This window comes from Anguilla anguilla, chromosome 10, assembly GCF_013347855.1.
Source record: "Anguilla anguilla isolate fAngAng1 chromosome 10, fAngAng1.pri, whole genome shotgun sequence".
Lineage (NCBI taxonomy): Eukaryota > Metazoa > Chordata > Actinopteri > Anguilliformes > Anguillidae > Anguilla > Anguilla anguilla.
In genome coordinates, this window is record NC_049210.1 from 38,296,334 (window position 1) to 38,318,912 (window position 22,579).

The window sequence follows — 22,579 nt, forward strand, 5'->3', positions numbered from 1 at the left end:
TGAGCGTTCTTTCTAAAGGCACAAAATGGACACAGCTCCCATCCACTTTCACAGGCTACCCTTTTCAGTAAGAAGGCACGGCTTAATTCATGTAATAAAAACACAGCCCCTTAAACAATCAGCGGTTCTTTGGTTGCGAAAGGTCAACTATATCCGTGATTTCCAAATTATTCCACTTTTGATATTTGCCTTGTTCTCAACCTCTCTCCCTGTCAGCCTGACACTGTGGAGTAAAGCAGGCTATGCTAATTCCATCTTCAGGCACTTCCCCTCCCCATTAACTGATTCCCACATGGGAAAAACATCCTGCTATTTTGGTACAAATACGGTGTTGAGAACAGTGACAAATTCCTCTCTAGCACAGAAAAGAGCACCTAGACGAAATTTACCATGCACATGTGAAAAACTTTTCCCGAGCACAAACTGCAAAATCTACAGGTTTCCACGGTAAACTATTTAAAATACTTATACTGAGCTGAGATATATCCTTGCGTTCATTGATTATTTTCACCCTCATCTACTTAATTGTTTAATAAAATTCCCTGAGAGCTTTCTGACACAAGTGAATGTAATTACGGCTGTTTTTGAGTTCAACTTTATGTTCGAAGGCCATTGTCTTTTTTTAATGTGATGATTCATGATTGCAACACTTTAAGATTACTAAGAATCTCGTCGCAGGGAATAAAGTCATTTTTAAAAGGAGCCCTTGTATGCCTCGTCCTTAAGCAGCCTTCCCACCAGCATAATTCTGCCTGATGACTCAATGATTCAATTAGCATCTGAGGGAACAGCTGCTATATTGGCCAAACTGCAGAAAGGGTGTTTCAGTAAAATCGATAGCATGACAGTGTGCCAAATCCTGTGGTTCTGTCAGGATCCTTAGACGGCCTAGAGTGGGTTTTAAGCATCCTGTGGACATTTAATTTACTGTAATTAATAACATCTGTTAAAAGGAAATAATTAATACAATTTATTGTGGAGCAAGCCTCTATGGTTTCACATAACAGTGATCACAAAATTAATATTAAATACCGATATTTTATTTGTTATTTAGCCTATTTTATAAATGGCGTTGTCATTTGGAGAGAAAAATAAAATGCAAAAGTATAACAACAATGGCCAATAATGTACGAAAATAGATGCAGAAAAAGGAGTATTAAAATAATAAAGAATTGTTTCTATTTCTGCATTGACGCTTTAGATAAGTTTTAGAGAATAGGAAGTGTGCTAAATTCATAAGCGAGAACAAGACTCAAAAACCTTATAGAATATATAGAATAAAAACCTATAACACTGTTTACTGATGTGCATATATCCTTATAGCTGGAAAACAGAAACGCATTACACACAGGTGTTGGCCTACGCACAGAAAGCCTACCTGGATAATCTTCCGAGACGTGCACAGAATAGGACACCCTGAAAGAACAAAAAAAATAATGATTAGTCTGCAATGTCTGAAAAAAAATGTACTTGTAACATTTTGAATCTGATACCCCCAAGACCTTCAGGCAATGGACAAACTGCATGAAACACTAAAGGGATATTACAATCGATTGACTTATCATTCTCACTCGCTGACAATGTTCTCCATGACTGGCACATTATAACTATGTACTCACCAAATGCTGAGATATGGCTAAATTGTGTGAGATGATGTACAAGTTTATGTGAATGCGCGTGAGTATATATCTGTCTTACGGTCACAAGAGCATCTGAAAAACAGCTGAGAAACTCAGGAAAAATTCTAGTGCTGTTTCTAACACCAGTGTCAAGACTACTGTAAATATTTTTTAACTTCAAAAATCCTTGTCATAATGCCTGGGCAAGGGCTCTCTTTACAACGAGGTCACCACAGATAAAAATATTATGTGAATGTTTTATTCCTGTTACCAAAATGTGCAAGACTTATTTATGCTTGAATGTAATAAGTAATGTAATGAGCATCTAATTCTCCCATTAATGCAAGATATATAACTGGAAGGTCCTTATGCATGTACCTCTGCCTCGCCAGTGCTAATGTAGCATCGGCCGAAAACAGTAACGTTAACAACACAATCAGTGCTAACGTAGCATCGGACATTTTTCACACAAAAAACCGATCATCAGAAGCAGTCACACAGTACAGTAGACTGCAAACACTGATGTCTTCCTTTTTTTCCTTCCAGATCCTCATCCCATAACGTGTCTCGAAACGCTCTGACATACACACTTCGAATTAGCATACTGGTGAAACACTGCAAATGTTAGACTGTTCTAAACAAGCTTGCGGTTCACACACTTAGAAGAGAATGTTCTGCAGCAGACAAAAAAAAAAACATTTCCACCAACATTACTGCCATGATTCAAGTTTCTCTCCTTGTTTCCAATCCAAAATGACAACACTTCAGTGACTAATATGATGAAAGCTTCAACACTGGCTTAGAACTCTTAAGCTGCAAAGCTGAATTAAATTAGTCTGCCCCTTGGAGACCACGGAAGGCATACTATGCGCATCATTTGATCTATAAAGGAAGGAGACATTCAGATAAATTTAATGAGAATATTTTGAATATCCAGTTTAAGGCTCCATTAAAACATTTGATATTTGTCAACATTTCCTGACTATTTTTTTTTTTTTTTTAAACATCAATAAGAAATTTTGATTTATTATTAGTTTGGCTCATCTTAGAGATACAACTAACATGAAATGTTCCGTACAGGATAGTTACAGGTGTTATTCTGAGTTTAATCTAAAGGAATTATGTTCGACATTTGCTTGCTTGACAAGGCTTCATACCTTGGTCTGAAAGTGAATTTCTAAACATACACTTGTCAAGATGATATTGTACTGAAGAGTATTTATAAAGATACATGTGTAATATATATATATATATATATATATATATATATATATACATATATATATATAGCCTATATAGATGTAAGAAACAATAAACACATTTTAACTTTTCACATAATGTATGGCTATCTTTAATCCCAGTATTTGGGGTTCAGACTGACAGAGAGAAAGCTACTAATGTAAGTGCACGTCCAGCATGACCAGATAACAACAGGTGCTAACATCTGTAATTTTTCTCCCAAAAAGTTGGCCATGTCAAGTTACACAAAGGGCTTTGTAAAACTCCTGAAAGCCCCAGGTGTTTCTCAGTCTAGAAACAATTCGAAAAAACTAATTAGGCAAATTGTTGACTCAATTACTCATTCAATCAAGTAAACAAGGTCTCCATAACACAGGGGAGCTTTGTGAAATTGATACAAGGCATTATATGAAATACGGTATTGTACAGGTCTTTCAGGAAAGCACCACAGCAGCGCTTGGGTATTTACACACATTTTCAAGCATACAGTGCACTGATTCCCATCTGAAACTGAATAAAACTAAAGATATCACTTTAAGATAGACACGAGCATTCTGCATTGTCATAGAGGAACTTTAGTAAACCTCAAGCAGGAAAGTGACAGTGGCAGTTACTGTTTAAAATAGAAATTATTCAAAGTTCACCCTGCCCCAGGGAGTTGGGGGCAGCTCTACAGTAATTACATTGTGCACGCTGAGTCAAATTTTCTCACATCTTTTAATGACCGTAAAGCCTTTGTGGAAGCATTTGGCATGTTCGCCCTCCGGCACAACCCATGAAAAGCAATAAATAAATTGGCCTGAGATTCGGAATTTTGAATTTGTATTTGGACACGGGAAGCAGTGTTGAAATGAAACGCTTGGTCATAAAAAGCACGTCCATGGTAAAAACAAATAAATAATGAATACGAATCGGAGAACTCAACCTTCAAATCAGCCTTCAGATGGGGGAAATTAAAACACAAACATGAATAAAATATTGAAATGCTTGTTATGGGCTGTATTGACCGTTAATCGTTGTAACTCCGTTCACTGTTAAAAGGAGCAGTGCAGGCAGACGTTTTTAAGACGACGGCTAGAAAACTACCTCGGTAAACGAGCGAAGTGATGCCGGCTACGTGCGTTTTGTGACACGGCTCCGATGGTTTAATTTGGGCGGCTGCCGCTCATGTAAATGTGACAGATCCTCAGAGCGTTTGCAGCAGCAGCAGCAGCAGCAGCAGCAGCGGCAGACACGTGGGGCCAGAGCGTGCCGACGATGACAGCCGGAGCCGTTGCCTTTGATCTCGCACCTGCGCCGGCGCGGCTCGGAATCAGAATGTGGGCACGCTCTAATGACGCCTTTTGTTCGCGAGCAGCAGTCACTTTTCTCGCTCCCAGTAAAAAAAAAAAAGAAAGAAAGAAAAAAAAAACCCACCCAGGCTCAAAATTCACTCTCTCCGCAACACGCTTTTTTTCATTCATGAGATATTACATTGTCTAAGAGCCGAAAAAACACGCCTTTGAAATTAACCTAAATCCATTACTCAATTTCCAGGACAAAGCTCCTTATCTCCTTAGATAGAACCTGGACCTTTTTATAGATTCCCAGCATGCATAGCAAAAGGTAAGAGAAAATATGTCTCCTGGCTCTACCTCCCCCATATTTCACTCCCGTGTCGGCTAGTCACCGGACCCCAAGATTGATCACTTTAATATAGCCGTTTCTGAGAGTTCGGCTTTATGCTGAATATTCCTTTGTATACTGCCGTGAGCGTGACCATGTCCTGCTGACACCCGCAGGATTTACAGTGTGCCACTGGGAAAGGATGGGAAATTGCGGGCTCCTCTGACACATTCCCATAGTTTTATAGGGTCTCTCTCTTACCGGTTGCCTGGATCTGCAATGCATGTCATTATTGGGGACCGCTTGGCTGACCCCCTTCCCCCCCTCCACTCTCCCCAGCCGAGTGACAAATTAACACTAGTACAGAACTGGCACCTCCTGCCCAATGGCTTCTGCAGGACCTTTCAAAGACTGGAATGCAAAGAAACCCCCCCCCCCCCCCCCATGGGAACCCTAATGCAGCCTGAACATCACACTGAGAGGTAGGCCTTATCTGCTGCAATATATGTCCTTCAAACTGCTTTAGAGCCTTCTGACAATTATAGCATATGCACAGCCATGTGTTACATTGATCACACGCACATTGACACTGACACACAATTATTCTACACACACACACATACTGTGTGTATATACAATATAATTACCGACACAGAATCCCATGGAAGGCTGCAGTGTCTGCTAGTTCTCCATGGTTTTCAGCACCACTGATTCCTGAACATCTCTGATTGGCTAAAGTAAGTAAATCACTTTAGTAACCAGTGGTAAATTAAAATTTCTGCCATAGTAGTTTTACTGGTCTGGAAACCAGTGATGTGTTTGTGATGGTTTCCAAGCTTGTTTAGTTTAGCTGGAAAACACAGAAGCCTGACAGAGACTATTATATTTATTTAATTTTTTTTTTTTTTCAAAGGGTGCATACAACCTCTGTCAACACACTCCTCTCTTACGCAACCTCATCAAACACACTATCGGGCAACAGTCTATTTGAAAGAGAAGCCTTGGGAAATTCAATCCATTATTACTGATAATATCCTTGTTTATATTTAAGTACAATACGGCAAGTCACTTAAACACACAGATTCAATGTTTTCCGTTCCCTGCACAAGACAGGAGGAGTCAAGATTTAACATTGTTCCTTTAAGAATACCTCAATCGTACCCTAAACGAAGTCAAAATGAAAGCAGGCTTTGGTCCTACAGTCTCAGGTTTGTATCTCAGCGGTGTAATTAGGCGACTATGAGTGGAGCTAGCCTCGCCCCACCAGGAGCAGGCTGAGCTTTAGCCAGGCCTGGTTTCTCAGGATCCCGGCTAACCTCGGCGAAAGGTATGCTCTGAGGAATGCCAGCTCTCCCGCAGTCTAGCATGCACTGCAGGGTATCCACGGCGATTGAGCCAGGGCACTGCAGGAACTCATGTACTTCAGCTGCAGCGCTCCTCACATGGGGCGTGGGGGTGCCACAGAGGGGAAACGGGGAAGCATGACTAGCTCCAAGTTGAGGACGAAAAAGGAAAAATTACAGTAACTTTTAAATTTTTTAATTGTATGGAAAGAGAATATATGTTAGCAATGCTTCCAGAATAATTGGGGAGATAATCTGTGCTTAATATGTTTTGTATTTGATATATTTAGAGCACATAAAGAATTGAGGTCTACAAGATGGTGCACATGTCTTTTCATCTGCAAGGAAAATATATTCAGGCAGATTGAATTAAGAGAATTAAATTAAAAGCCATGCCAGTGGGTAACACTGCTCCAAGGGCTTTATGTAGTGTAAAACTGTCAGCAGTTTAATTTTAGCCTTCCCACCTGGTACTGTATGCAATGCAGCGATCTGGTGGCGTGCTGACAAGCTCCTCCTGATGAAAGCTAGCGCTGTTTGAAGGCTGCGCGCTGGGGCTCACAGAGCCAGGGAGGTGCACTCGCCGTGTATGGTTCCCTTCAACACTGAACCAACATCTCTCTCTCGTTCTCTCTCTCTCTCTCTTTTTTTTTTTTTGCTTGGATAGATCATCGGGATGGCAGTTTAATGTTTTAGTGGAGCTCAAGTGTTCTAACATGGGCCAAATTCTGAATATGGGCCTGAATTATATAGCCAGTGGCAAGGGGCATGATGGGAATTGAAGTCCAGTACTTGAAGAGGCGGAGCATGGTTACTTAGTTTCTCTCTCTCTCTCTTTCTGCCTGAGTTTGATGGAGACCAGCGGACAATGGCACTCCAGGAGCTAATGAGACATTAGCTTCGCATCGGCCATCGCTGGAAGATTACAACCTAAATACCTGGCCGCTAGTGGGAAAAGGGCTGGAAGGCGTTCATTAAGAGGGGCTATTGGGCAGACGACATACAGGACACAGCAAGAGAGACAGTATTTTAAGTGAAAATAAGCCAGCCATGGGTCTGGGTTCTAATCAGTGTACATACTGCACTTGTCTCTGCACACTGTACAACAACAGCAGTTCTTTTCAGTCAGTACTATCCAGTATATTAACCATGGATGCACAGCTACAGTTCTACAGAGCTGGTGTGTATGCTGGTTAGGTGTGTTTCAACAGTTTTAGTTTAAGTGTTTAGTTTAAGTTACTGATTCACTAAGTTACCTGCTGATGTAAAGGAAATCACAAAAACCTGGAGATGCTGAAACAGCAGGACTGGAGTTGTGCATCCCTTATATTAATTACCATTAAGTATGCTAAATAATTACTCAATTAAATGGTGCTACAGGATAAACCACATACACAGATCTACTGATCTGATATGTTTTTCTCCCCAGGGAACATACAACATGCCTGGCAGTGCCAACACGGATATCTCTCACACACTGTCAGTAAATACACTGCCAGGCAGCAGTGTTTTTATAACAAAAACCTTGGGAAATATACTACATACAATATGCTACATAACTGTAAGGAGCTGAATACTCAGTTGTGTTGTACTGGTACAATGACAATAAAGGGATAGAATTTAATTGGAATTGAAATTTTTCCAAAATGTCAGTGTGCTTTACTGAAATCTGCACTCGGATAAGCTACAAGGGCTCAGCAAAAGGGAATCTCATGTTCAGCTGCGGAGAGATTTGTGGTTTGGCAAAACGACTGTCTTTGTAAAATCATACTGACACGTTTAATCACCCCACTCATAAAAGCAATGTAAAAGCTTTTCTCAAAAACTATAAATTATCCCATACTTATAACTTGGACCTGTGTAAAAAAAAATTAGGTTTGAACTTTTCTCAGCAATCCAACATTTCGCAGTCACAAAGGCCAGATTTCACACAAGTGAATGTTTACGGATTTAGTCTTGAGCTCTATCAGCTAAATCCTTATCGTTTGCATAGCTGCCTTCAGAAGGGACGAAAGCCACATGGGCTAGCGATTCACATCAGCTGGAGCCGAAACAAAGCATATTTACTGCAAATTACCCCAATCAAAAACAATCTATTCAGGTCTGTCTGCCAACACCCACTCAGTGGAACAGTTACTCACAGAACGTGTGGGAACACTGAGGGAGTGTTCGCACCCCAGGGAGGGCCCCCATGAGCTAGCCTAATATTGCAATATTTCTATTTCCTGTTTACAGAATGTATGCCTTTTTTTCCTCCACATTCTATCAACCAAATAACGTATAGAACCCAGGCACTGTCGACTGCCAGAGCCCAGGCTGTGGTTTAATATTAGCGGTAATACTCAACACGAGCCGCCAGCAGCAGTGGCAGCGGCAGCGGCGGCAGCAGGAGCCGCACAGTGCGTGTTCTGCCTTCAAACCCAGAGGAACGGATTTCATCTGCGGTAATCCTGACCTGACCTCCCGGAGCAACAACAAATCAATTCCAGATCATTACCGAATGGAAATGCCATGGAAACAGGGGAGCTCCTAGGGCTTTTCCTCCGAGCCTCCGCAGGAATCGTCCCTGTCACACAGCCCACCTGTTCGTGGAGGTGCTGAAGAAGCTTTCGCTTAAAGGGGCCAGCCCTGCTGCGGAGCTTAATCCGGCCAGCTAATGCCTGCTGCTGGATTTGCCATTTGATATAGAAAAACCACTGCAATTTCCTGTGGCGGAAAGTCCTGGGGTCAGATAGTTAAGTCCTGCAAAGTCCACCCATGAACTCAGTCAGCTGATTTCAGTTCTACCTCTTGGCTGAAGAATTGCGCTAATGAGCAAATTCAGGTGATTAGAACAAAATACTGGATAGGACTTGAACCTGGATTTTTCACCTCTGGAAATTTATGTACACGCAGGTGGTAAAAATGCATCCTGATTGAATTAGGGGCGGTAATGCCAGAGGCAAATAATAACGTCATATTGTTTACAGTTTCTCATCTTCGCCGCGTTCGATATGTTAAGTAAGTAATTCTGAATTAAGCACTACTTACTGCTGCGTGTGTGTGTTCGAGTGCGTGTGCTTGCATGCGTACGCAGAAGCAACGCTTGAGTGGGCAACGCTGATTAACCAGGCACCAGCTGTGGATGGGGGAAATGCTGTGCTTAGCAGGGACAAATCAAACTATTTTTTGATTAGCAGTTTTTTGAATATAACATCTTTAACGCTCATTGTTCATTTAACTGGAGTGTGTAGCTAAAAAAAAATTTAAACATTAGCACATGACATCTACTCAATACAGTGGTCAAATGTCCAATTGTAAGAGTATCTCCCCATAAATTCTAAAATCTGAATATCATTAAATGAAAACCCGTGTGTTCTCCAAGGCAATTTGGACTGATACTCCCCTGCCCTTCTGCAAACGCTGTTATGAGGAAGTGGGTTGTTTACGTCGTATACACCACAATGACAAATCAGCTTGAGAATAAAAAAGAACAACTTGGACTTATCTGCCTGCTTACAAAGATAAGTGTCTCCATTCCACCAATTGGGTGAAATTCAAGGGGAATTAAAACTCAATGAGCTGTCGACAGGCAATGCTGCTGATTCACAAAAAATATCATTCGGTTCTTAACACCCTGATGTGCTTTGGCTTTCAAGATGTCTTCTAAGAATAACACGTGTTTTTGCAAATTGATTGGGTGACAGTATTTTTTTTTATATACTGTTTTTTTTTTCTTGTACAGCTGTCAAATCTTTTCAAGTCATCTGTGAGTGATCTGCAAAGTTATCTCAATGATCCCCAGGTGACCTTTCAAATGTGCAACTTTCAAATGAAATAACAGCAGCTGTAGTTACGCACGAACTCACTTCCTAGATCTACTCCTCTCCAAAACCATGTACTAGTTACTTGCGCTGGCTACGAAACACAATAACTTGTCCTGTTATGAGGCTCCCCTGTTTAATCTTGGGGAACTATTTCCACCTTCCAGTAGTAAAGCAACATAAAAATGGGTACTTTATATTGTTTGGACATGTCTTTTTTGGGATGCTGCATTAGTTGAGGTGCCCAAGCATGTGACACATTTATTTTCACTCAAAACAGGAACTGTGCATTCAGTACACAGAGCAGATAGGTTTCCACCCATGAAATCAAGTAAAATACTTGTTTTTTATTTTATTTTAATGATCTGCAGTCCTTTATTCTGCCTGACACCTCCCTGAAAGCAAGACTTGGTCTTGACTTGCTTTGCTTCAATAAGGTTAAGATAATTTTCTGGATTTCCTGGCTCACATAAAGATCAAATGTGCTGAAAACATAATTAGCAGAAATTACCTTACGATAAACAGTATAGAAAAAGGTATATTACACGTCAGAGTAAGACTGAGCTACCAACTTTCCCTTTCTAAGAAACAGAAACTCTTTGCCTCAGCCAAGCCGTTATTTTCATACTGAGTCCATTTTGTAAGTAGAAATGAGCTGCTGTTTGGACTGCTTCTCGTTTCTATTTCCTGTTTACCTTTTTAAAAAAAGCTACAAGAAAATTCAGCTGCATTTGTGGCCTAATTACAAAATCTAGAAAGGTTCTTCCTTCCAAAACTGCCACTGATTAAATGTCACCAAGTTAAAAAAAAACAGAAGCATACAACCATAGAGATATCTCACGATCTGCAACAGGCGGTCTTCAGCATTTTCCGTTTGGAGGTTGCCAAAAAGAGATAGAACTAAACTACTTGCGTGCAGGTCTGGTTCACACCAAACTGGGATATGGCCCACTAGCAGAAAAAAATTCTGCGTTATTCATTGTGAGTAAATATTAGATACCTTTAACTGAAAATGAAGCACAGAAATGCCTTCGTCTCAACCACAAGTTCTGTTTTTTCTCTTTTATTCTTCTGAGATATCTCAACTATGGAAAATGAGAGAAAACGTTTGTGTGATATAATCACCCGAAACAGAAACTATGCAGGGGGATAAAAACAATGCAAAAGGCCTGTCTAAAACGCAAAATCCATTCTTTTTATTTACCCCAGATAATCTTGTCCCCACCCCCTAACAATTACAACAGAAGAGGCTATGCAATCTTGTTTTCAAGGATACCGAGTTGTCCAAGTGTAATTAATTCTAATCCCACTGCATGTGCCCATTTAATGACACAGCAAAGCCTGATCAACAATTTCTTGCCTTCCCAAGCTACCATCTCTGTCAAAGTCACAAAAGCATCAACGGTATATCTTTAGGGGCACTTTTCACAAATATGCTGTTTTTTGGGAGACTGTAAGAGCTCAGGCTTCGTTGAGTTTTCCTCAAAACAACAAAGGGTTTTAGCCGCCGAACGCTCGGAGGTCGTACATAGCGCTGTCTCCGTCTTTCGCGATGACTTCACGGCATGCCTGACTGGTGATTTCCCTTCTGTACGGTGACTGAACGCAGGCCCGGGGATATACCAGGATGACACAAATTGAGTACTTTCCTCGTAAATGGAAACAAAATACAGCCTGAAGTCGGTACATCACCATCCCATTCAATTTATTTTTTTTTACAACTTTCGCATGAACCATTTTTGTATAGAGCTGAATTTGATGATTTATCTAAAAAAAAAAAAAAACAACTCTCTCAGTGTGAGGAAAAAATATTGCTGTAAAAGAATGTAATGCCTGGAGGTAGCATAGGTTTGGAAAGTGCCGTTAGCCTGTACTAGGCTACATGTACTACAGGTTATGAGCTAACATAATTTTTTCTTTGGACAGGACATAAACAATGATACATGAAGTGCAACACAAATTTCACAACATGCTCTAATGTAGAAAATTTCCTAAAAGTGACAGAAAGAAACAGCATTGGTCTAGAAACCCCATATGGAGAATATAACTCAGGTAGCTGGGCATCTCGGCAAGACGCAACACAACTGCCTGTGGAGCAATAACCGCAGCACTATCAGAAGCCTGTGCATGAAACTCCAAAGGCAAGTTAAATAACATGCACAGCAATGGGAGTTGCACCATGACCAGCCAGTTTCTGCTGTAGATAATTTTGGTTCCTCAACTGTGTTTAATACTTTGAACTCCATAAAACCATGCCACAGGTGGTGACTATAGATGTGCGTTTTTCTCAAACTGTACTTTATACAATGACCATGTTGGTCATTGTGACCTCACAACCTGAGCAGAGGCTGTACTTCCCTGTTGAGTATGGTTCCTCCCAGATTTTCTCCCTGTTTGTATAACCAAGGGTGTTCTTCCTTGCCACAGCCACCCTGGGCCTAATTTTGTGGAGATTTTAGGCCGGAGACTTCTGTAAAGCGTATTGCAATAAATGCGTCGTACACTGATTTGATCTGATTTGATTTCTACAGCGTCACTCTGCAATGCATGCACTCATTGTGACTTGTGATTTTAATAGGCCTAAGTGATTCCTCATCTTTCATGTAAAAACTAGTATCTATATTTAAAAACCTTAATGCAGGTAATCAATTACTAACAACCTTAAACAGTTTAAAAAATGAGATGATCTAAACAATATCCATGGTTTTGACGTTTGCATTGAATATTATTGTTTGATTCTGTTTATCTAATCCTCTGATAAATATTTCCAATTTATGTTGGCTTAAATTTTCTTTTGTTTACAAATTATTTTCCATTATTTAAATGCAAAGCTATACTTAAGTGAATGCTAAGATGTTAATATTAAGACAATTCATTCTTGTTTTTTTTTTTACTGTCCAAACTGATTTGTAATTTGTATCCATACAGTGAGTTTTCCTCGTGCTAACAGACAGAAGGGGCATGGTTGGCTTCACAATGCATTCTGGTTATTGAAGTCAAATAGAACCGAGCTTACATTTTCCAGAGCAGCCACCGTATGCAATTGAAAACTAATTTGCTAACCAGAAAAGAGAAAAAAACAATGTCCATCCATCATCTAACCTGGTCAACAGGAGCCAATCCCAGGCATTCATAGAGAGGTAGGTCACCAATCCATCGCAGGGCACACACACCATTCGCCCACACACTCATACCGACAGGCAAGGCCCTGCCTGGGATTCGAACCTGAGACTTTCTTGCTGTGAGGTGCCAATGCTACAAAAACAATGTCCAAAACAGTTGAAGTACTGTGTTCCAAAAAGTTTTGTCATAACTGTTTCACAAATCTCACTTCAATAACTGTGGAACATAAAGTAGCATTAGGAAATGCATATTTTCATATGACATGCCAAAACAAACTATCTTTTTAAAACACTGGTATTAAAATTTGTATTAGTATTCAAATTGGTTTTAATTAGTCATTACCAAGCATTGCATCCACTGGTGTTTTCTCACAGCCATGATTAATGTTCAGTGTATTAAGCCTTGTTCCACAGGCACCGAACTTCTGCACACATTTCAACAAGGCCAAAGGCAGCTTATACCAAACAAACCAGGATAAAAATGAACATTGTTGTCATAGCCCTTCACCACAGTTCCAAACATGTTTTTCTCTCTCTCCATTGCTCAGTTCAACAGTACCTTCTAACATTTCTGCCAGTCCACATTCAAACTCTTAATTTTCCACTGGGGAGAAAAAGGGGACTCTTCATGTGAAACGCCACTCAGCGGGTAGTATCACATTACCAGATAGGATATTACACGTATTGTGCACTAGCCAATAAACAGCCTGCAGTGGACATAAGATATCACCAGTAGACAAACAATGGATGAGCTGTCTGCCACTCACAGTTGCAGTAAAGAGTTGAGGAAATGGAAATAACTTGATAAAGCTATGAAGGCCACGTCTGGATTAAAGGTGCCTTCTAATTACGGCAACAGGAATCTAAAAGCCAAGGTGTTACTTTACATACACAAATCTTGTCAGGACCATCTTTTCTATATTTGTGCTCCTGCGGTGGGTTAAATGCCTTTCTCCAACAGCTCATTTTAAATTTGCATATCTACCTTGAAATTTGCATGAGTGTAAAAGACTATTTCTTTCAGTGTGCTAATTTGTGTCACAAGAGGTGTTTTTTTAGACTGCTACAAAGCATAACCACATAACCCCTAGCATTATGAAAACCATCTACAGTAAAGAATCATTCAACAAGACTGGCTTAAGGCTGACAGGTTTTCATTCTCTTTGCTTTACCAATATGAATACTGGAGTTTGGTTGTTATAATTAACAACTAGGCCTGCCCACAGAGTTAATGACTTATGAAACACTCAACAAGAAAACACTGATAATCAGTCCCCCTTCTTTAATTATCTTAAAGTAAAAGCATGCATTGGATCTTGGCAATGTTCTAACACCACATAGGCACACAAGACTAAAAGGAATCAAGCAGCAAAAAATAATTTTGCACACAAAAATCAAGGTGAAGCCAAAGCTGAAAAAATGCTGGATCTAGCCGCATATAAACTACTTTGTCAACCAAATGAAAAAAAGAAAAGCTTGCCACTTTCCAAGAGGACAGACATGAGAAAATCACCACTTATTCTATGTTTGTATATTGATCCCCTGCTTGGTGTGGCCTGCACATGACAATACTAGTCTAATTTCCACCTATTAATTACACAGGAGCTACATAATATAGTCAGGCTTAGGTTGTACAGTAGTATCTACATTGCTTGGTGGACAGCAAAACAAGTTTGTTTTAAAACCCTCCCTTAAACAATGCCACCTTTTCATTAAGCCTCAATGGTATCTGTGGCAAAATGTTATAAAATACATTTTTAAAATAATAATAATCAGGCTGACATATAAAGAAGTACCTGCAGAGTACTAACTGTCAGTTGCACAAAACAGACTTACTTGTGCATTCATAGTGTAAAATTACAAGTGTAAACATGACCATATTTTTTTTCTTTTTTTTTCTGTATTCGCCGAATTCAAAACTATTATAAGTAGAGGACTGGGTTGTTTTGAAATAATTAATGTCTGGGAAATCCCAGGTGACTGCAACACCGTAACAGTTCGTTTTGAAGCCAAATGAACTTTTGTATGATTAGGGATATATCCTGAAACCATCTTTGAATAACTTTCCTATTCTGAGCTCTAAGATGGAACCCAGTTAACACTAAGCCACAGTGTTGCTGTCACATAGTGGCAATGTTATAACACTGACACAACATTCCAGTAACAATGTGAGAACATTCGGTGTTAGCTGGGGAGTTGTTCGATGTTACAACCTGAAACACTTACCACTACCACTGTTTTCTTTGACAAAATAGGCCTAACTAAATTATAGCCAATAGCACTACAGCAATATTATATTGGGGAACATTTTAAGTCATATTTAATCATGTTCAAATTAGCTTTAAAGACACATAATTTTCGGCTAAATTATATTCAAAAAGTAGCTAATGACCCAACTTACATGATCTGATACAGTAAGACGCGTCTAAAAGTTGACAAGTCTGCCATTTCAAAAGATTTCATTAAACAAGGACAAACACCCTCCAGATAGCCAAGCCAAGTGACATATTTAAATAGTATTGGTTAAAATGAAGTTATTAAAGGCCAAAAGATTCATTTCAGTAGTCCTAATAACCGCTACCATCACTTGTATATTCTTTATTGGAATTGATCAGCCTTTTGATGGTAATTTAAGAAAATAAGTACCTTTTAGATCCCTTGGAATAAGTGAATGTGAACGTGGCGTCCGTGAATCGGAAATCTGAAATTAGACGGAAAAAAATTACCTGTCAGGTAGAAACAGGGATTCACACTACAATGGATATAATGTAACATTGAAAACACCACAATCTCTGGAAAAGTCCCCTTTCAACAAGTGCAGTTTCCATGGCAACATCAGAAGGGGGTTTCCATTGACAATGGATGAAAGGGAGAGATTGATAGTTAATAAATATTTTCAGAATCGTTCTGCGTGTGTGAAAACTGTTGGGCATTTACAATTGGTATCTTTAGATGGCTAACAGCTTTTTTTCGTTGCTCCAGCTAAACTGACTGTTATGTTTGGCATGTATAGCACAACCTATCGTCATGACTAGCATAATAATGTTTTATCATAATTTATTGTACTGAATCAAACCATTTTCATGCCCATAAAATCAATAGACTTACAAGGAGTGCAGTTGTTTTTGTTGTAAATGATCTTATTAGGGACGAAACAACCGCAAATCAATCAATCAATACCATATTATTGCCTCATCGATTATTTCAAAATACATTATTCAAACATTTAATTTAGTGGCATGTTATCAACAGAGAAGCCGACCATAAGTACATACAACTCTAAGCATAAATGCATGTATTTGTGTGTATATTTATATCCAAAATAAATGTGCACAAGTGCATAAAGAATTAGGCAGTGTATTGCTAACGGCTAAGCAGAAACCAAGCTAGCTAGGAATTACCACTGAAGTGGGAAACTCACCAGAAAACAGGCAGTCTTTCTCTGCCTTGCACCTTTGAATTACGATGTCGACGTCTTTTTGTATTCTCTCTTGCCTTGAACACATCCCCATGAAATAAAACCCCCTGGAATGCCTTGGTTTATTATTTACTGCAAAAAATAAATTGATCTTTCAGGAATTATATATTCCACAGCCTGAAATTCGAAAATGAGCTTTGCTGACTCTGGCTGGTCTTGAAATCCCAGGTGTATCAGACGCACCGTGCTGTTACTGCCTCTATATCATCACTGATAACAATAGATTGAAATAAAAAAACCTCCAAGACTCAACAGCTCCGCAGCGCGATGTATTTCACATAGATAGCTCTTTCAAACCGAAAGCCCAATCTCCACTCCACATCGCTCGGCTGAATGCAACAATGGCGATTTCGAAATCTACAGCAATAGCTACTGCTAGTCTTAAAGTGAAATCAACATCGCTTTCTGTCCGTTACTGGAGCTCGATTAGAAAGCACAGTATCAAGACTGTCGTGCTGTGAATCATGCACTGAACTCAACAGACCACATTTCAGTTGCAGTTGGGTGATGTCATGAGTGTGACTTCTTTCACTTCCTACCTCACTACATTTTCTGCTGTAAAATAAGGATTCCACTATAGGCTACCTCCCGTATTCTGCATATGTAATAGTTATCCATAAACAACACACTCTCGAGCCTGATTGGCTGACAATGGTGAAAATATTTACGTAATGCATGGAAAACATACTTCATTATAGTGTGAATCAATGTGGAAACGTTTCAAAATTAAGGTTATGAAATCTATTCATTCCATTATTGTCTGATAATTAAACGTTTTCATTAATTTGTTTCGGAGATCCTAAACCAAATAAACTTTTAGGAAACTTTGTTGACACAACCCATATGATTCTGTTAGTTTAAATGAATTCTAATCTCCTCAATCTGTTTCTGTGAACGAAAATCTAACATAGGGCCTACGCATTTATTTATTCATTTATTTATATAGGACTAATCTTAGGTGAATCCAGGCAATTGATTAAAAAATAACATTAATCTAAACCTTTTTTATCGCCGCCCTTATCTAGTGAACAAAAGGAAAATTGAAGCAGATTGTTTTAGTGCAGTATTTCCCCCCTAAGAGACGTCATTACTTATTGCTACTGAGTTATCTTTTCCACAAATTAAAACATTTCTTTCCTGCGGAGCGACGTGTCTTTCATGACAAGTCTTTCCAGGCTCCACAGAGCGCAAATGAGCCAATCACTGAAGAAGCGTGACGCTGGTATTATCCGTAATATGTCATGGCCTTTTTTCATTCATTGGGTTTGAACTGGATTGATGGCGATTGTGGAACAACGCTAAAGACAGCCTTTTCCATTTCCATCAAACAAACCATGAGTTGATTGACGGAGTTATATTTCTTCTGCATAATTCCAGACTGCCAAGATTCATACAAGCTTCATTGGTCCAATGCTGTGACCATATGCCCTGTTACATTGCATTTCTTTGGTTTTTACATTTCTTTATTCATTCCCTGACACTGGCTATGCATTGTTTCCAAGGCAGTGATGCAAAATGACTTCTTAGCAACCGTCAGTCTAACAGAGTTGGGTCTTTGCAACATACAAGCAGACATCATCCACTGTCTTAAACAGTGTTTTCATCTATTACACGGCAGGGGTTTGAAATGGGGGGTTTTGTCATGACTGTACTTCCCATGACAGACAGAGGGTCTCACAGATGGTATAAGCTAATGCTCCAGCCATTGGAGGAGGAGCAGTTGTGCATACCCTTATGAAAAAATCACATGTTCAAAGACCACATGTGAATGCGAAGTATGTGAAGAGTACACATGAGAACTATAAAAATAATCATGATCATCATAGTCATATGATTATGATCAAAACAATCATAAGATCAGAGCAGAAAAGGGTAACCTATGCTACAGTAGTTCAAGTCACGGTTTGTTTTCACATGTGCTGATTGTAGTTCACATTTTAAAAGATCCACTGACATGTGAAAAAGTGAAAATGGAAATGATTCAACATGACCTACTTCCTCTTCACACGTGGAAATTTTCGTTCACATGAAAAAAGCTAATTTCATCTCAAAATGTCCGGTTCACATGTGACATGTTCTTTTCGTGTGAACCCATGATTTTCACATGTGATTTTTTTTGTATGGGTGACTGCAGAAGTGGTCATATCCTCTCCCAAGGAGGGTTTGAGTCTGTAGAGTTTCCCCTATCTCATCATACCAGGTCCTGTGATAGAGATAGCTGGAGCAGACAGTATGCCTTCACAAAAATCTTCATTGTTAACGAGGATTCAAATCTCTATCTCTAGCCACCAGAAGCATCTTTATGTGGTGGATGTTTGTTATATTGCTTTATTTGTTGCATCCATGGTATAAAAGGTATAAAAACCCATGTTCTGCTGTGACTATATGAGAATATAGGGCCTCATCAGGAATTGTTAATAGCCCTTGACATACCATACATTGTTATATACACAGCATGTAGAGATTTATATCTTACTTACTGTCCCGCATTTAAAACAAGACTGATAGTGCATACTTCTTAACTAAATTTTCACAGTGCATCCAGCTCTGAAACAGCATGCACAATCCATTAATATTAACACAGCCCAGCACCAGTTTAATATAAAACATAATTCACTAAAGCAATTTCCTCACAAACAAGATGCGTAAACTAGTTTGTGTAAAGGAGTTTTATTGACAATCGAAAGTTGTGTTTGATACATATCAACTTGGGCTTAGCGTAGCGCATGATCACAAGCCCCACCCCCACCACAGACATCATAGACAAAGGAAGAAAGAGCAAACAAATAATTCAAAAGGTGGAAGTAGGGAGTTGGCTGGCAGTCGGCACGGGAGCATGAATATGCTTTGTACGTTTATTCTTTGTAGAGAAAACCAGTTCCATACATTTAGTTTATCGTGTAGGGATAATCTGTAATTTTCCCTATTGTATATTTGTTTTAAACTCCAATGAATACGCATTCCGGCACAGAAAAAGAAGAAGTACACAGTGAAAGCTTGTTAGGCGCATTTTTTCCCGGCTCTCTGCACCTACTGTCAACATGACAGATGGATAAAAACTGTACTGGTTCTGGCCTCCTGGGTGCGTCCTCAATGCCAGCCCTACTGGGAGTGTGTCATTGGGAGATATAGTATATGTACATTTATCCAGATACAGCAAACATAATGCTTCTCTTGTTTTCTGCTATTCAACACATTCGGCTGATGCTGACTATTTACATTAAAATAATGTTGGTGTCCATCTGACTCCACATAGGTTCATGTGCTTGGGTGATGTCATGACATGCACTTGATGTACATAACAGGGGTTAGTAGTGTCAATGGGCCAAATGGAACAAGCTTAGCAGGGATGTAAGCCTCAAGTTAAGAACAGTAGATCACAAAACTCTATTTACCAGGAAGGGCTGTTTCTGATCTTTCAGATTTCACAGATAAGGAACAGCCATTTCAGTTTTAATGGAGTTCAGTAGTGGTATAAATATGAGGTTTTACAACAGTGAAATTAGGATTGGGATGAGCTGCACATCATGTAAGAAAAACTAGTAGAAAATGATCTGATATGGGATTATATACAATGGGCTGTACAGCTAATATTCATAAGAACAAAAACTATTTCACCAACTAGAAACCTTAATAACAATAACAAAAACAACAACAACAATAATAATAAAAATAATAATGCTTCTCCAGGGTGTATTCCTGCCTCCCTCCCATTGCATGCTGGGATTGACACCAACCCCGAACACTCTCCCCCCTCCCCCCCAACCCAGACCAGGAGTAAGCAGTTTAAGAAAATGGATGGATGGATAATAATAATAATAATAATAATAATAATAATAATAATAATAATGGTGGAGTCTGGTAGGTTATTTTTGTTTATTTGTTTGTTTGTTTATTTAACAATGTATAGAGTACGGCATTTTCTCCTCTGACGCTATTTTTATCTGCATTATTAAGGTTTAAATTAATGTAATTAGCTACTGCAGAAATGTTGACCATGCTGAACCACTGCTGAATGCTTCAAGTGCATTCATTTTTTTTCGTTTGGGTGACTTCCTCTGTTCTGTGACGGATGGGTAGAGATGTTATAATTATTTATGGAGGTGGGCAAACACTGCACCAGTTTGGGCATTTATAGGTTGAGTTCAACCTTTGCAAAATTAGTGAAAATGTCAGTTTGCCAGTGGGTAAAAAAAAAGAATTGACTGCACACATGACCATCCCAGCAGGAAATGGGTTTGCTACAACACTCACATGCTCCACTGCCACTCTGCTGTGGCAGATCTTAACAGCAAAGGGTCCAATTATGCAATACCTGTGTTCCACATTAATTTTAAAACTATGATACAATACACTTTTCATTTTTGAAAATGCGTAGAGAAAAGGTGAAATGTGTTATAAATAATATATATAATAAGTACATATTTTGGGAGCTGATTGAGATAAAATAGAAAGTGATGAATGGTGAGCCTTATATAATCATCGTCTGAGTGAATGTACCAGTCTGTGCAGGCACAGCTTATTATTAAAGGAAAAGAACTTACAGGAATTACATATGCTATTATGGAATAAACGAGATATGCCATTTATTACATTCCATATATAATAAATGGCATATGTCAGTTTCATTTGTTACTTTCAAGAAGGGGAAGATGTACTGTTGAGGCACCCATGTGTGAGATTTCTGTTGGAGTTCCAGGCGCTGTGGTTATAGTCATTTTCAGTGGTGACTTTTCTGGCTTGGGAACTGCCTCTCTGGTGGACCAAATATGACAGGGAGAAATTAAAACATATTGAGTATTGAAAGTTGTATGCCATCCTGCTTTCAAGGTTCCTGGGGCATGAGCTGGAGCAAATGTGTGACATGGTGTTTGATATCCGTGAGCATCAACCCAGGAGAGAAAAATGCTGTGTAGCTCTTTTACTCCGAGGTCCAGCTCCAAAAGGTCACTAACATACAAACAGGGTTCAAACAAAACAGGTTTGCTGCGCTTTGGAAAGCCCCAGCAGAAGGTGGTTTTTCTTGAATGTTTGAAAGTCATTGACTTCCTGCCTGCCTGTGTTGAAGCTCAATAAATAAATACACTACTACAAAAAGAGGTGCAATTCTATTTGTGTAACTTACCTTAATATGCCTCACTTGAGTGATGACCTATTAAAGGAATAATTAAGTTAAAATGTATTAATATCCGATGTGGGCTTCAGAGTCCTCACAAGCTTACATTTTGGCTGTATCGCCTTTGACTCAAATCTCCCTGGCACAGAACTACTGTAAACGGTCAAAAGTTCTTCTCCTGAGGTCTCTACGCTTTGTCATATGACAAAGGGAAAGTATTTGGGTGTAATGTTGGTACTTTCTAAAAAGTTATGTCAGATGAGTACAGAGAAAGTTAGCCAGCAGCTTCCTCAGAGTGTTTGCATAGGTAAAATATCCGCATGGTGCAGCCAGCCATGTTCATCACTCTGTTTGATAAAGTATGCAAATGATTGGCAAGTCATTGAGAGCTTTCGATACATTTTACAGCCCATGGTACAATGCCTTTTACCCAATTGGGAGGTGCCTGCAATGCTTATTCAGTTCATTTCCACTATTTCTATTTCTCTTGGAGATATGCGGGCCATTCGTTTGAGCTTCAAAAGAGAAACATTGTTCACGCCTAATAATAAAACTGCTTTAGCTTCAGTTTCTCGAGGAAGTGATCTATATGCATTAGAATTTCCATCAAGCTACAGACGGAGGTACTTGTTGCATGTGACAGATTGAATGGGTGATATCCTTCAAAAGGTTGCATTGTGTCAGGATGTGAATGAGATCATACGTTTTAAGTCTTAATTTATCCTGATTGAGCTCAATGGTGAATGTCAATGGTGAAATATATACATCAGCACAATTGATGAAATGTCTCATTACTTACACTCTAACCTGCTGCTGATGTACTGTCTAATATAGACTAAACAGGACCAATAGTAAGGGGTGAACGTGTGCTATTTTTTTGGCTATAACATTGGATTTGCCTCTACAACCATGGTTCTGTTCAAGCAGGATTCTTAAACTAATTGACTGCCTTGAAACAAACTTTCATTAAAATCTCTGTCATTGATCAATAGGATTATTTAAATCATAAATAAACTGATTATCTATGCATTGCTTCTGAGCTGATACTTGTCTTCAAATATTGTCAGATGATCAGATCAGCATATTAAAAACAAGCTCTTTTTCACTGATATACCATCTATATCTTTTTGTTTTACATTACATTTATTTGGCAGATGCTTTTATCCAAAGCGACGTACAATAAGTTTTGTACACCACTTAAAACCTAATATATTCATATTGGTTATATTGGTTACAAGGAAATATGGATTATCA

General features: G+C 39.1%; 1 protein-coding gene across 2 annotated transcripts in view; it reads right to left on the reverse strand.

Annotated features, from left to right (window-relative positions):
• parp8 (poly (ADP-ribose) polymerase family, member 8) overlaps positions 1-16,773 on the reverse strand; it is a 45,034-nt gene extending 28,261 nt beyond the window's left edge. The window contains exons 1-3 of one of the 2 annotated variants that reach the window (XM_035435979.1): positions 16,153-16,773; positions 15,378-15,432; positions 1,379-1,416 (exon numbers count right to left, since the gene is read on the reverse strand). In XM_035435979.1, coding sequence (XP_035291870.1) covers positions 1,379-1,416; positions 15,378-15,432; positions 16,153-16,243 — 184 coding nt within the window. In that variant the 5' untranslated portion in view covers positions 16,244-16,773. The remainder of the gene's footprint in view (positions 1-1,378; positions 1,417-15,377; positions 15,433-16,152) is intronic. The other variant, XM_035435980.1, reaches the window with a different exon arrangement.
• Between the last annotated feature and the right edge of the window lie 5,806 nt (positions 16,774-22,579).